This window comes from Barbus barbus, assembly GCF_936440315.1.
Source record: "Barbus barbus genome assembly, chromosome: 33".
NCBI classification, from domain to species: Eukaryota; Metazoa; Chordata; class Actinopteri; order Cypriniformes; family Cyprinidae; genus Barbus; species Barbus barbus.
In genome coordinates, this window is record NC_136761.1 from 21,059,165 (window position 1) to 21,076,064 (window position 16,900).

The following is a 16,900-nucleotide window of genomic DNA, read 5'->3' on the forward strand; positions in this document are numbered from 1 at the left end:
TTACATTTACAAAGAGATGCATGAGGGAAAGCGCACCTGGCTTTGTTGTGTTACCCTTAGGCAGATGTTTGTCTCTTTGCCTTGGGCGGCATATGAAGATTTAGGTGACGAGGATAGAATTTGGCAGGCGAGAGGTGGAACAGAATTTGTTACCAAATGGAAAATCTGTAGAAATGCACTCTGTTTGAGAAGCCATACACAAATTGGTATTTTCGTCCAGCTGTATAACATGTTTGTCCTTTTCACTTAATTATAAGTCTGCGAAAGTCTAAACAATGTAGTAAAGTCAGTGTGTAGCATTCTTCTTGCAGAAGTAGACTCTGTCTCACAGTTGCCTGTGGCTGTGTCTGATGAGAGTCTGATGTGTGCTGGACTGAGGCAATTTGGTCCATCTGCTGAGAGGCCATGGAGATTGATGTTCAACTCGGTCAATTAACTCCATCATGCGGCCTGGGAGACATTCAGTACTGTACACACAGAAGAAGTGCTGTGAGAGATGTACACCCCTCAGAGGAGGAGTACTTGAGAGAGAGAGAGAAAGAGAGAAAGAGAGAAAGAAAGAAAGAAAGAAAGAGAAAGAAAGAAAGAAAGAAAGAAAGAAAGAAAGAAAGAAAGAAAGAAAGAAAGAAAGAAAGAAAAAAAAAAGAAAGAGAAAGAAAGAAAGAAAATGGTCTAAATACAGACATCTTCTATGTGATTTTTACTCAGGTTCGGATTGAAGGCCTAACGGGACACATTCAGTTCAACGAGAAAGGACGAAGGACAAACTACACTGTCAGTGTGATGGAGCTCAGGCCGACAGGCCCGAAAAAAGTAAGTACTTAAATATCAGGAAAAGGATTAGGAAGCCTCTCGATATGACAGACTGTTTCACACTTCTTGCTTCACTTATAGTTTAAACGAAACATTGACTTTATAAGCTCCAGTATGGTCACTGTTTCAGCAAACCAGCCTACTTCTTCTGGGATGACTAAATGAGTACTGTATTTCATGTAGTGTGTCCTGTGGGATATCTCAGAAAGGTTTCTGATGATGCTCAAGTTCCTGTCCCTGATTTGATCTTTTCTCAGGTGGGTTACTGGAATGAGGATGAGAAATTTGTGAGCACGGCGGCCTACATACCAGGCAGTAACGACACTTACGGACTTCAGAATCGCACATATATTGTTACCACTATTCTGGTATGTCTTCTTTAATTAATCTGCGTGATTTACTAATTTAAACTTCTACAGCATTGAAAACATTATAATTCAGAAGTTATAATTCAGAAGATTTTTTAAGCTATTATTTTATTCAGCAAGGACACATTATCTTAATCAAAAGTAGCAGTAAATACATGCATAATATTACAAAAGATTTTGGTTTCAAAGAATCCTGTATCACAGAAAATAATCACAGTTTCCACAAATATATTAAGCAGCACAACTGTTTTCAGCATTGATAATAATAATAAATGTTTCTTGTGCATCAAATCAAGTCAAGTCAAGTCACCTTTATTTATATAGCGCTTTTAACAATACAGATTGTGTCAAAGCACTTAACAGTATCAAATTGGAGGATAGAGTGTCAGTAATGTATATAATAAGATTAAACACTCAATTTTCAGTTAATGTCATTGTCTAGATCAGTTTAGTTTAAATAGTATCTGCTAAATCAAATTGACGATAATAACTAGAAATTAAGTGTCCCCAACTGAGCATATCATTTGATTCACCAAATCAACATATCATTTGATTTCTGAAGGATCATGTGATACTGCAGTAATGGCTGCTAAAAATTTAAATAGAAAGAAATCTCATTTTAAAATATATTTAAATAGAAAACCATTATTTTAAATTATAATAATATTTCACAGTAATACTGTTTTTACTGTATTTTTTATCAAACGACTGCAGCGCTGGTGAGCATAAAATCTTACATACCCCAAAATCGTAGTGTTTATTCAAAGTTATTGCAAGTTATGTGTTCCAGATATCCCTACAGCTTTATATTATTGTGAAATAAATATCACTGTTTGTGTCATATTTTATTATTTAACGATTCAGTGTAACTTGGCTGTAGTTTGCCAAGTTGCTTGGCAAAATACCATTCTTCCCCAACACTGGTCGAATGGCAGTACAGGGATTCAGACTCAGTCCACCATCTCAATTTTTCTTTTCTTAGAATGGCTGATGTATCACCTTCATGTTTTGGTCCCTCAGTATGAAGACGGTAATGCTGTGCTGTGCAGATAAAAGCATGAAGACTCTTCTGTGCGCTGTCTGTAAATGAGACATTATTGCTCCTCCAGCCACAGTGTTTTCATCTTATACTTAAAGGGGAACCTTGGATTGAATTGCCAGCAGTGGACAAAAGATTAATTTTTCCTTTTTTTTATCCTTGTTCGGCAGAGATCTTTGCGCTTAGTCTGCGTTTTACCGATTCTCTCGCAAGTTAGGCTTCAGAGGGCATTTATTAACCTTTCATATGTGGACTGCCCGTCTCTTTCCCAGCCAGAGAAAGGGCAGAGAGAGTGGACCGGCCTCCTGATGGAAGGACGTGGGGGGCATTGGTGATAGGACAAAAAAAAGCAGTAATGGATCATCGGTGTGGGTTAGGGGCTAAGCGCTCACAAGGGAGCGGGATGGATTGTAGGAAACAGTCTGAGCTATGCTGTTTGTCCTACAGAGACTGTTTATCAGAGAGTCTGGGAATAGTCGCATCACCACGGGTGTTCTAAAGAATTATCTGTTTCTCTGAAAGACTGCATATAAGCCATCTTGGAGGTCTGCATTAGCAAGAAATGCACTGCCACTGTGCACTGTCTGTTTCTAAGATGAATTGCAGCACAGCTGGGTTCAAAGTTTTGTTATACTGAAGCATTTGCAGACATGACACTGTAATCAAGGGTTTCACTTTTTGAGGTTTGCTTCTGGAAAGGGACAAAATACATCTCTGTGGCTCTATTTGCTTTTAGTCTCAAACCTATGCTGCACAGCAAAGGCTTCTTTTATTTTTTTTTACGTCAGCCCATTCTATAATTCTTTATACTCTCGTGTTATTTGTTCATTGTGAGCTCCTTGGAAAAGTCCTGTTACTGAGTGAGCTGTCAGCTGGGCCTCAGGTGCCGTTTGTGCTGTAATCTCCTCAGGATGTCCAATCTTTCGGAAATATCACAATTGCACTGCTAACTCATATTACAGACTTCCCACAAATAGAACCACCCTACACTTTCTACACAGTTGATTGCCAGGTCTGTCCCTCATGCTCAAGAATAAGGCATCTCAAAATAAACCTGTCAAGTTCACCATGTTTTAAGTAACAAACCACTATTTCTTATCTGCTCCGTCAACTCTTTCTTACCCCGGCTCTCAGTGTCAAAATATGGTTTCCATAATGCTTACACTGTTTCTGCTGGATTAGACTAAATCTAAATTGTTCCCATTATAATCAGTGGAGCTGTCTGCATTGGCTATTGTATCGCATCTGGTGCAAAGTGCTTTCAGTTGATTTTGATCTTATTTCCCATGTCTGTCTTAAATGAAATATATTAAACAGACATCATATATTCACTGAACAAAATTATAAATGCAACACTTTTGTTTTTGCCCCCATTTTTGATGAGCTGAACTCAAAGATCTAAGACTTTTTCTATGTACACAAAAGGTCTATTTCTCTCAAATATTGTTCACAAATCTGTCTAAATCTGTTTTAGTGAGCACTTCTCCTTTGCCGAGATAATCCAGCCACCTCACAGGTGTGGCATATCAAGATGCTGATTAGACAGCATGATTATTGCACAGGTATGCCTTAGGCTGGCCACAATAAAAGGCCACTCTAAAATGTGCAGTTTTATCACACAGCACAATGTCACAGATGTCGCAAGTTTTGAGGGAGCGTGCAATTGGCATGCTGACTGCAGGAATGTCCACCAGAGTTACCCGTGAATCGAATGTTCATTTCTCTACCATAAGCCGTCTCCAAAGGCATTTCAGAGAATTTGGCAGTATATCCAACCAGCCTCAAAACCCGGACCACGTGTAACCACACCAGCCCAGGACCTCCACATCCAGCATCTTCACCTCCAAGATCGTCTGAGACCAGCCACCCAGACAGCTGCTGCAACAAGCTGTTTGCATAACCAAAGAATTTCTGCACAAACTGTCAGAAACCGTCTCAGGGAAGCTCATCTGCATGTTCGTCATCCTCATCGGGGTCTCGAACTGACTGCAGTTCGTCGTCGTAACCGACTTGAGTGGGCAAATGCTCACATTCGATGGCGTCTGGCACTTTTGAGAGGTGTTCTCTTCACGGATGAATCCCGGTTTTCACTGTACAGGGCAGATGGCAGACAGCATCTATGGTGTCGCGTGGATGAGTGGTTTGCTGATGTCAACGTTGTGGATCGAGCGGCCCATGGTGGCGGTGGGGTTATGGTATGGGCAGGCGTATGTTATGGACAATGAACACAGGTGCATTTTATTGATGGCATTTTGAATGCACAGAGATACCGTGATGAGATCCTGAGGTCCATTGTTGTGCCATTCATCCACAACCATCACCTCATGTTGCAACATGATAATGCATGGCCCCATGTTGCAAGGATCTGTACACAATTCCTGGAAGCTGAAAACATCCCAGTTCTTTCATGGCCAGCATTTGCACAGCCATTGAAGAGGAGTGGACAACCTGATCAACTCTATGCAAAGGAGATGTGTTGCACTACGTGAGGAAAATGGTGGTCACACCAGATACTGACTGGTTTTCGGACCCCCCCAGACCCCCCCCAATACAGTAAAACTGCACATTTTAGAGTGGCCTTTTATTGTGGCCAGCCTAAAGCACACCTGTGCAATAATCATGCTGTCTAATCAGCATCTTGATATGCCACACCTGTGAGGTGCATGGATTATCTCGGCAAAGGAGAAGTGCTCACTAGCTCACTAACACAGATTTAGACAGATTTTTGAACAATATTTGAGAGAAATAAGCCTTTTGTGTACGTAGTAAAAGTCTTAGATCTTTGAGTTCAGCTCATGAAAAATGGGGGCAAAAACAAAAGTGTTGCATTAATAATATTTTTCAGTGTATAATTTGTATAATATATATTGTATACTGTATGTATATAATATAAATAATAATAATTTGATATAAATATAAATGTACAACTATAAATGTAATGTGATATTATTTAACAAAAATAAAAATACATTTTATAAAATCAAAATTAATATAAAATCAAAAACATCAATTTGCATTGAAAGTAAAGTAGGATACACAGTTATTCTGACATTTTTAGTGTAAAATCCCCAGTAGTTAAACAAATATCAGGTCTGTCACACAAATATACTGTAATTTTTTGTTGTTCACTGCATATGTCTGTGTGTCCTGACTAGGAATCTCCGTATGTTATGCTGAAAAAGAACCACGAGCAGTTTACAGGAAATGATAAGTATGAAGGTTACTGTGTGGAACTGGCAGCTGAGATAGCCAAACACGTGGGATACCATTACATACTCAAGATAGTGGCTGATGGGAAATATGGAGCCAGAGATCCTGAGACCATGATGTGGAATGGGATGGTTGGAGAGCTCGTCTATGGTGTAAGTGCTACATGTTATTTTCTCTCTGCATATATCCCGACTTCAATATCAAAGCATTAAGGATTAATGCAAGAGAGCACAAAGAACCCAATAGCCATTTACCAGTTATGCCACTGATTCAGAAAATTGACTGGTTTTAAAATCTTAATAATTTTAATCAACATTCCTGTACTGAGAAATCTAATCATTCGTTTACTGAGAAAACCAGACCTCTTCAGAATGAGACGAGTTTCAGTAACTGAATTGAAAGGCTTCGTATTTTCAGCACAGTGACAGTAATAATAACAGAGAGTGAAGAAAACTCTTTTTGGAAAGGTGTTTAGATTGAGGCTGAAAGGTTAGAACAAGTCCGATAAACACAACAAATAAGAAAAACGACTGTAGCAGGTCTGTGTCCTAGACTGACTTCATTCTTTCCTGGGTCCATGTGTAATTTAATTATATGTTTAGCAATATATATTTAGTGTTTATTGCAATAACATCATTCGTTCTTTTGCAGAAAGCTGACGTAGCTGTGGCCCCACTGACCATCACCCTGGTGAGGGAGGAAGTCATTGATTTCTCCAAGCCCTTCATGAGCCTCGGCATCTCCATCATGATCAAAAAGCCCACCAAGTCAAAGCCTGGTGTGTTCTCCTTCCTGGACCCTTTGGCCTATGAGATCTGGATGTGTATTGTGTTCGCCTACATCGGCGTGAGCGTGGTGCTTTTCCTAGTCAGCCGCTTCAGTCCCTACGAGTGGCATGCAGAGGACTGCGAGGAAGGAGCAGAGCAGAACCCTAACCAACCCTCCTCATCGTCCGCCCAACCGGGTCAGGGCCAGCAGAACCAGAACCAGCAGAGTCAGGAGCAGACCAACGAGTTTGGCATCTTCAACAGTCTCTGGTTCTCATTGGGAGCTTTCATGCAGCAAGGATGTGACATTTCCCCTAGGTAAGATGCCAGTTTGTTTTTGTTGTGTTTTTGCAACTGGTTTTGCTTCAGGGTTTCATGTTGGACTTGAAGTGGTGACTCAACAATCATGAACAAAAATTGTCTGCAAAATTGAAGACATTTATTATTGAATTCTAAACTTTGCAGGGTTCATGCACAAAACCATGGAAGGTCGTTTCCGCCGCTGAATTAAAAAAAAAAAGAAAAAGGTTATGCTTCCTTTTTTTCTCACAATTCTTTTTTCTCAGAATTGTGAGATGTAAATTCACAATTGGGAGTTATAAAGTCACAATTGTGAGATATAAACTCACATTTCTGACTTTTTTTTACAGAATTGCATGATATGAAATCGCACTTTAGAGTTAAAAGTCAGAATTGCAAGATAAAAACTGCAAGATAAAAACGCAAATGCAAGTATCTCACAATTCTTACTTTATAACTCCTAGTTGCGAATTTACATCTCACAATTCTGAGAAAAAAAGTCAGAATTGTGAGTCAGAACTGCAACTTTGAGTTTTTTTTCCGACAATTTTGAGTTTATAACACACAATTTCTATTCAATGTTACTTGGGTTGTTTTTTTTTTTTTTTACTTTGCAAAGTTTTCTTCATGGCTGTTTTGAGTTTGACGGTATAACATGCAAGTCCATGTTGGCATTCATCTCATTTGGCTTTGACCAAGTGATGAATTTGCAGCAAAATAAAATAAAGTTTGATTGGGCACACAGCATTTGACACCCGCAGAACAAGACAGGGAAAGCAATTTACTTTAATTAGTTTATGAGCAGTTTATTTTGCTAGGTTACTCTGCTATACCATTGTATGATTAGTTGCATTTCATTATTCGAAGAATGATTTCTTCATCGACGATTTCAGTTGTGAATGACGCAATGGTTCACAGCAATCATATAGATTCCCATGCTGAAGATGTTCAAATCTTTCTTAAATGTTTGGGAGCTAGTGATTTCTCAGCGGTGCTGTTATGTGGCTCTTGGCAGATTACTGAGTTGTGTTTGTAGTTTAGTAGTTTCTCATTTACACAGCTGGTTTGTGGTACATGGCAATATTTCTGAAAATCAGATAGAGCTCCACATCCACTTGGACCGGACACAAGCCTAATGCCACAGTGTCTAATGAGAGGAAGACAGCAGCTCTTTGAAAAGCAGATTAAAGTGCCGTGAGCGCTACATTGGAGCCTTTTACACCGTGCTGCTGGTGCACAGGGCCAGAGATGAAGTGTCTCTCTCTACACAGTTGCTGGACTCTCAAAGGTCACCAATTAAAATCCTAATTAATAGGGGGTGAAGCTGGCAACATGAGGTCAGTGGCTGTGGGTTTTAAGGGCACAGGGAGGGGTAGTGCAGTAGGTCTCAGAGAGAGAAATGTCAGCGGCTGTGTTCAGGCACCAGACAGCTTTCACACCTGTAGGCAACACATTTAAGTGTAGTTGATGCTTAAAGCTAACATAACAGATGGATATCCTAGATTCCAGGTTCTGCAATATAATTAAATGTCTATCTGATATGTGAGCCTCTTTTAAAAAGGTTATAAATATGTGGCTGTGGTTGATATATTTCTGTTTTATTACATATTGTGTAACTTAAATTTTATTCAAGGTATATGTATTTTTCTCTGTTATCATTCTCTGTGAATCATAAGCTGTTCTAAATGTTAGCCAACTCAATTATGCTTTCTAATTTAATTTAATTTCAGAGAAAATTCCTATATTGCATTGAATATTGAATCCTAGAATGCATTGCAACAAGCTCAGCTAGTGGAAAACGTGGGAGAGGTAGTGATTATTAATGAAAGCATTTCATACAGTATTGAAAATTATCTATAGAAACTGTTTAGTGTAGTTGAAAATGAATTTTTAAGAAGATTTGTGTGCATATCACTGTTAGGAACAGTTTAGGAACAGGCTAATGCTAAATTCTGTTTGAATCAGTTGAGTCTGCTGCGCACTTGATGTGAGGAGTCTGACATTAAGCGGGTCATTTTTGCGCTTCCGTTTCAGTTACGATGCTGCCTTTGTAGACAGTAAGGAAGCTCATTGTGATTTGGAACAGAGATCATGTTATGTTTTGGGGATTTTTCAGTTTTGCCTGTGAATGTCATTCCATCAACATAGCAATAATTGCACCCTTCCTTTCTTGGAGGGGACAATTACTACTATAAGCATAATTACAAATAGGTACAGTATGTTGGCAGGGAGTCATTAATAATCTGAGCTGTGATGAGTAAATCATGAGTTCAGTTTCACAGGTAACAACTCTCACACCTTTTAGCGTAGGTTTTATGTTCAGCAGTGCCTGCAGTTGTATATCAGCGCGCACTTTGCTCACCATAAGTGCTCACTTTTTGCTGTTAATATTATTATTATGTAATTCTTGGCATTAAGTTGATACTCGATTTGACTACAAGAGCAAAAAGCAGTGTGTTGATAGAAACTTTTTGAATTGTTAAATGTTTAACAATGACTGTACTACAGAAGCTAGTTTGCGCTAACATAATGGTAGGATGTCCACAGCACCATGATGTCACTTTGATACCAAGTGTGCACTGTGATATGAATAAATTATACTGTTGTAGAACCACAATAGTATTGCAAGCCTCCTTCCTCTGTATACTCTTCTGTTATTCATGTTATATGAATATGTTAATATTCATGTTTTTGAAAGAATTATATTATTTACCAAGGCCGCATCAATTAGTAACATTGTAAAACTGAAATATTATTACAATTTAAAATAGCTGTTTTCTATTTTAATATATTTTAAAATGTAAAGTATTTACTGTCACTTCTGAATTTTTTTTTTTTTTTTTTCGATAAAATAATATTTTTGTTTAGGAAGGATGCATTAAATGCATGAGGATGCATGATAGTAATATATGTTACTCTCATCAATTACCACCACCAGGCTAGCTCTTTCTCATCAATTACAACTGATGAGTAAAAAATTATTTAAAGTAGTTTGCTGTGTTGGTATGGAAAATGACCTTGACCTGCACTGATTCACGGTGATAAATCTTGTACAATCCTGCACAGTGTACAGTCTCCATCATATCAGAACATACAGACAGTGTTGTTGTGAGCTCCTGTTTGAATTGATTGTTCTGTCTCAGCAGTGGTGTTGAAATGTCAGCGGTGTGAGGGAGAGCAGCACGTCGCTTTCCTGTGGACGTCTCCTGTGATGGGGCGCAGAGAGGCTTCAGAGGATCTTAATTAGACCGTGTCATTTCTCCCTGTAATTTTTCATCGTGACACAGACTCGGCAGAGTGGAATTGACAATGTTGTAGTGATTATACCTTCTCTCTCCGTGTCACTGAAGTTCAATAAACAAGTGAGGACGGGCTGCGGATGGCGTCCGCATTGCGGGTGAACATGTTTCGCCGTCTTGAACACCTCAGACGCTGCTGTATGAGTAGTCATGCGTGACTGGATATTCACAATTGATGACATTTAATTAGTAATGAGAAAGTGGACAATAGAGCGGTAGAGTGCGGCAGCAGCATTAACAACTTCCATTATGAAGTGAAGTGACATACTGCCAAGTATGGTGACCCATACTCGGAATTCGTGCTCTACATTTAACCCATCCAATGTGCACACACACAGCAGTGAACACACACACACACACACACACACCGTGAACACACACCCGGAGCAGTGGGCAGCCATTTATGCTGCGGCGCCCAGGGAGCAGTTGGGTTTGGTTCGGTGCCTTGCTCAAGTCGTGGTATTGAGGGTGGAGAGAGCGCTGGACATTCACTCCCCCCACCTACAATCCCTGCCGGCCCGAGACTCGAACCCGCAACCTTTGGATTATGAGTCCGACTCGCTAACCATTAGGCCACGACTTCCCCGCGAAGGGAATTATGCTTCTTTAATCACGGGTAGTCAGAGCTTCTTCTCTCTGTGATCATCTGCATTTGAATTTACACACTTAGTCCTCCCGTCTAATGAGCGCTGATAGGTTGAATGTTGAGTGGTCTGGCCGCTCGATGGTAACAGTCAGACTATGGTTTGCCCCTTCATGTGCTATTTATTCTTTGAGAGAAAAAAATCCCTGTTCAAATGTCAGACCTGTCACTGAAATCTCCCCATCAGGCCTAAATTATGCAAGCTACTCAAGCTAATGTTTATCTCCTCAGACACAGGTGCCCACAATCTATATGTGTATATATATATACAATCTGTGTGTGTGTATTGTGGCGGGAGGAGCCAACGACAGACACAGTGGGCGTGGCGTCAAGCCTCGGAGAGGTTTTTATTAAACAATATATCAAAATAAAGTGTCCAAAGGGGGAAAAGTGTCCAAAATAAACGGGGATCTGGTGTCCTCGTTGTGCTGCGGGGCTGTGCAGGAGGGCAGTGTTCAGGAGGGAAGGGTCCAGGGAAGGGGCGGAGTCCGGTGGCCGCACGCGCTCCCCTCTCGGGGCCGGGAGCGAGTGGCGGCGGCGTCTCTGGCGCGGCTTCGTCCATCTTCGGGGTCCCGGCACTTCTGGGGGACTCGGCGGCTCGGCATCCTAGCCCGTCAGCCGCCTAACGGGTGCGGCAGTCCTCCTCGACGCTCCCTTCCTGGACCCACGAGGACACCAGCGTGCATGCACGGGAAGAGACCGGTCTCCCGAGGAGAGGCGCGTTCGGCATTTAACGGCGGCAGTGATGAGGCTCTATTCACGTCAGGTGCGCCTCATCACACGCCGCCAGCCCTGGCTGTTTCAGCGCCCCTCCTCTCTCACACACCCACTCCTGTCGGGAGCCTGGTGAAGGGCGGCGAATATGGGACGGGGTGGTGATGATGGACAGGGGGGAGGCAGCCGACTCGTCACAGTATATATATATATATATATATATATATATATATATATATCATATTTTATTCATTTAATGAAGCTCATGAACTGTAAAAAAAACTTTTGAAAAGTTTTACTTTACATGTAATGAATCTAGAATATATGAAAGTTTCACTTTTTGAAATAAGTTACAAAAAAAATTTAAAATTTCACGATATTCTAATTTTTTGAGATTCACCTGTATTATATATATATATATATATATATATATATATACACACACACTATACTGTACTATGGGGGTATATACAGTACATAGATTATATAATATTTCTGTTATATGTGACCCTGGATCACAAAACCAGTCATAAGTAGCACAGGTATATTTGTAACAACAGCCAAAATGATCGATTTTTTTTTCATGCCAAAAATCATTAGGATATTAAGTAAAAATCATCTTCCATGAAGATATTTTGTAAATTTCCTACTGTAAATATCCAAAATTTAATTTTTGATTAGTAATATGCATTGCTAAGGACTTCATTTAGACAACTCTAAAGACGATTTTTTTTTTCAATATTTAGATTTTTTTTTTTTTTTGCACCCTCAGATTCCAGATTTTCAGATTCCAAAATAGTTGTATCTCGGCCAAATATTGTCCTATCCTAACAAACCATACATCAATGGAAAGCTTATTTATTCAGCTTTGATGTATAAATCACCTGAATATGTATAAAAATGTACCCTTATGACTGGTTTTGTGGTCCCGGGTCCCAGTAATACATACTATATATTAAATATATAAATATATATAGTAAATATATAAAGTTGCATTAAAATAATAATAAAATTATAAGATATAATTATATTCAATTGCATAAAATTCTATATGCTATTTAAAAATAAAATTGAGTTCTATAAATTTTACATTTATTTACTGTATATTTATTTATAATATGATTGTTTATGTTTTTCAAAAGACGTGTCTTATGCTCTCCAAGGCTGCTTTATTTGATCAAAAATACCGTAAAAACCTAAAATTGTGAAATATTATTACAGTTTAAAATAACCATTTTCTATTATAAAATATATTATAAAATGTCATTTATTCCTGTAATACAAAGCTGAATTTTCAGCAATGTCACATGATCCTTCAGAAATCAGTCTGTTATACTGATTTGGTGCTTTAAAAAATATATTTTTATTATACATTTTGAAAACAGCTGTGCAGCATAATATTTTCATGAAATCCATCACACATTTTCAGGATTCTTTGATGAATATGTTCAAAAGAACATATATTCGAGAGCATTTATTTGAAATAGAAACATTTTGTAACAAAGTGGTACGGGAACTATGATTGTCAGCACTAGTTATTAAAGTTAAGTGTTCAGATTCACGTATGTACATTTTTCTAAATCTTCCCTGTGACTTCATGATTCATTGACTCTGGCAGGAATCCCCCACAGCCCCCAGAAAGAAATGGTATGCTTTCAGTCACAGAGCACATTGTCCCTTGTGTCATGCTTGGTTTGCTCCTCTGAGCTCTGTTGTACTTCCGTCACTTGGCTTGTTTTGTTCATTTATGTTCCAGAAGCGCATAGCTGGTCGGTTCAGGTAATCTGTACTAAGAGCAAAATGGATCTAGCTGTTGAGTGGTTGATGGATCCTGTTACACTGATGATGGCTCTCACAGGACAAGGATCTATTCCATACCACCTACCATGCCCACAATGGCACATCAAACGTGATTTTGTGTCATTACACCAACACACACAACCGCTCTCTAGTGGCCCACATCACACCTGCTACAGTGATTAAGTTTGTAGAGGATAAAATATTGTTCTACTCGTCGTTTTCAGAGGGTTTTTGTGCTCACTTGACACATCTACCTTTGCGTGAATGACTAAGTGACCCTTAGTCATCCTGAGAATAACAAAAATGAAATGGCTGGGACAAGTTCTGCAAATCATGTGAAGCCTAGATGTTTATTGTGCTTCAGCTACAAAAAATGTGCCATTTTTTTTTTATGTTTTTGAAAGGAATCTTTAATGCTCACCAAGGTTACATTTATTTAATTAAAAATATTAGTGCTGTCAAATGATTAATCGCAATTAATCACATCCAAAAGTTTTTGTTTACATAATATATGTATGTGTACTGTGTTTATTTATCATGTATATGTAAATACACACACATTCAGTATATAGTTTGAAAATATTTATATACATATATATTTATATTATTATACTTTATATTATATATATATAAATATATTTAATACATAAACATAACATATTTTTCATAAATATATACATGCATGTGTTTGTGTTTATATATACATAATAAATTACACAGTACACACTCATATATTATGTAAACAAAAACTTGTATTTTGGATGCGATTAATCGTGATTAATCGATTGATAGCACTATTTATATATATATATATATATATTTATAATCATTATATTAAAATATGTAATTTATTTTTGTATTTACTTACATTTAAAATATATAATCATAATTTAAAATATATATCATCAAAGCAGAATTTTCAGCATCATTACTCCAATCTTTAGTTTCACATGATCCTTCAGAAATCATTTCGTAATATTATCAGTAGTGAAAACAGTTTTCGCTGCTTAATATTTGTGGAAATTGTTATACATTTTTTTAGGATTCTTTAAATATAGAGTTCAATAGAATCACTTTTTTTTTTTTTAAGCATAAATGTCTTTATGGTCACTTTAGATCAAGAAAATCGAAAAAAAAATCAGTAATGAATTGTAAGATACTGTACTGTAAAAGATTCAGAAGTAGTGAAATATTTCCCCCATGCACATTATATCCATTATGACAACAATTATATTGTTTGGCAATGCAGATTGATGTTTAAATTCAGCATGTTGTAATATTCATGCTACTGTGGCACTTGCTTGGTCTCCTTGATGTTTCATTTAAATTCTTAAAATTATTCTTTGTCTGTCAATATACATTTCTTTCCCCCTTTGTGCTTCTTTTAGCTAATTCCATTGTGTTGTATTCAAAGATCTATAAAGACTGAATTAAAAGGTACTGTCAGACTTCCTTTTGGGGGGAAGATAAAAGTTTAATGAGGTCTGTTTTTTAATGCGTTGTGCAACAGGCCTCCTGAAGAGAGAGAATGAACATAAGAGCAGGAGCAGCAACAGTTTTCTTTTTAATTATCTTCAGTGAAGAAGTCCCTGGAGGACTCCACTTAGACTTTGTTTTGCAGTTCTCTCTGCGTTTCCTCTGAGGAGTTACATCGCTTATTAGTTATTTAGAGAAACTGCCTGAGTCAGTGTCCAGTGTTCTGCATATTTACCTAAGCGCTCATGATCTGCCTCACATCAGCTCATTTATTTCCAGTGAAACAACCTGCACTATTATCTTGTTTCAGATAATGAAATAACAGAAATTATATGAAGACATGCCCAAAATGCATAGCTTTATTAAAGATTCTACTTTCCCTAATAAACTTATATTTTCTATGTAGCATTAACCTAACACAATGGTTGATCCTGCACTCTTATTTATCAAATAACACACAAAAGAATGTGTTTTGTCATTTCTTAAAGGGATAGTGCAGCTAAAAATGATTTACTCAACCTCTTGCTATACCAAACCTGTATGACTTTCTTTCTTCTGTGGAATATAAAATAATTTTTTGAAGCTTTTTTAACTACATTGTGTTGTGTAGTGAAAAGAAAGTCAAACAGGTTTATACGACATGAGTAAATTATAACAAATCAGTTTTTGGATAAACTATGCCTTTAAATATTTGTACCAGTACATTGTAATACCTGTTTATGATTGCACACATAAAATTTGGTGATTGCTTTGTTTTTCTGATGAATTATACTCTTTAAAGGTATACTTTAAGAACGTACCTTTTTTAAGCATTTTTTTACAAACTTTTAATTTGTCATTTTTTAAGTCAATTTTTTTAATTCAGTTTAGATGAAGATACTTCAGAATTCAATAATGAATTGTAAGATATTGTACTTCTGAAATTATTCAGAAGTAATGAAATATTCCCCCACATTATATCCATCATGACAACAATTATATTTGTTTGGCAATGCAGATTTATGTTTAAATTCTGCATGTCGTTTCGTATATACTTAAAAATTGAGCAACATTAGCTAACATGAACTAGTGAGAACAATACTTCTACAGCATTTATTAGCATTTATTAACCTTTGTTAATGTGCATTTCCACATTTACTAACTTTTTAAAATCAAAAGTTGTTAATCTAGTTAATGCACTGAAGTAACATGAACAGTGAATAATTGTATTTTTAGTAGCTAACATTAACAAAGGTTAATACATGTGTGTGTGTGTGTATATATATATATATATATATATATATATATATATATGCACACACACTGCTTATAGTTAATGTAATGCAATGATTAACCCTAACCCTGACCCTAACAAATGAGACCTTATTTTAAAGTGTTACCGACATGTTAGAGATACAGTACTGTCATCTCCTTTACATCCTCGGCAGTAAAAGAGCATTTCTGTGTGGGACTATGGTTGAGACAGTTCAGAGTTTACAATAACAGATATTCAATTCAATGACAGATGAAAAGAGAAAACATACAGTGGGCTTGTGCATGCTGCACAGATGCATGCTGGCCGTAGACGAGGTTCACTCAGTTCAGCGTTGACTGAAAGCTGCTCGGTGACAAAACCCATCTCAGCCGCCTGTTTGGAGAGAAGAAAGTGCTGCCATGGCAACGCTGAAAGACATGGGTGTTTCCTCTGGAGTGGCACAGCTCACAGTGTGAGAGCAATGCTGACTGAGTACCACCATCCGTGTGTGTGTGTGTGAGGCAGTTTAGCCTGCATTATAGGGACCAAATGTCCTGGCAATAATAATAAAACCTTATATTATCTACAGGGAAACAGCCAGTGGAGGAAATTTGCTTAATAAACATACAAAGTAAAGAAAATCTAAAAGATGAAAATGTGTGAGGGATAGATTTTGATATAGAAAATGTACGCTATGCATTTAAACCTGTTTTATGTGCTATATTAGTGTGTGTAAAGTCATGAGCACATATGGCTTTCATTACAGATTGGTTGTTATGATTTATCAGTGGGTGATTTGTGTTTTGTAGATGAATGCTGTGTCTAATGCTGGTTCTGGATGTGTGTGTACTGTGTGTGTGTTTTGTTGCAGAGGGAGTCGATATCTGTGCCACCTTCAGTAGTGAGTTATCTTGAACAGGCCAGTGCAGAAGATTATGGCTATAATTTATATAACGTGGGAGGGTAGCTTTATCTCAGAAATGGATTTCTTAAGACACTTACACATCCGTCTAAATACAAGACTCTGAGCCAAGCTTGTTTTAAAAAGATCTGTGAGATTTATGAAATTAAAAGTGCACAAATAAACCACAGCAGTGTGATACAGAGTCACATACACGTGCTTGAGAAATGAGCGTATTATGCAGACATTAGGGAAATCTCTCACAGTTTTTCTCTCATTTAATTGCAGTCGTTTGCAGTAAACGCCATTTGCATAATCGCCTTATTCCATACATGC

The 16,900-nt window shown here is 37.6% G+C and overlaps 1 protein-coding gene across 1 annotated transcript in view; it reads left to right on the plus strand.

The window, feature by feature from the left end:
• Positions 1–16,900, plus strand: part of LOC306853003 (glutamate receptor 1-like) — a 70,469-nt gene that overhangs the window by 38,904 nt on the left and 14,665 nt on the right. The window contains exons 8-11 of the mRNA XM_079390145.1: positions 709–813; positions 1,071–1,181; positions 5,376–5,582; positions 6,082–6,515. Of these exons, the coding sequence (XP_079246271.1) occupies positions 709–813; positions 1,071–1,181; positions 5,376–5,582; positions 6,082–6,515 (857 nt within the window). The remainder of the gene's footprint in view (positions 1–708; positions 814–1,070; positions 1,182–5,375; positions 5,583–6,081; positions 6,516–16,900) is intronic.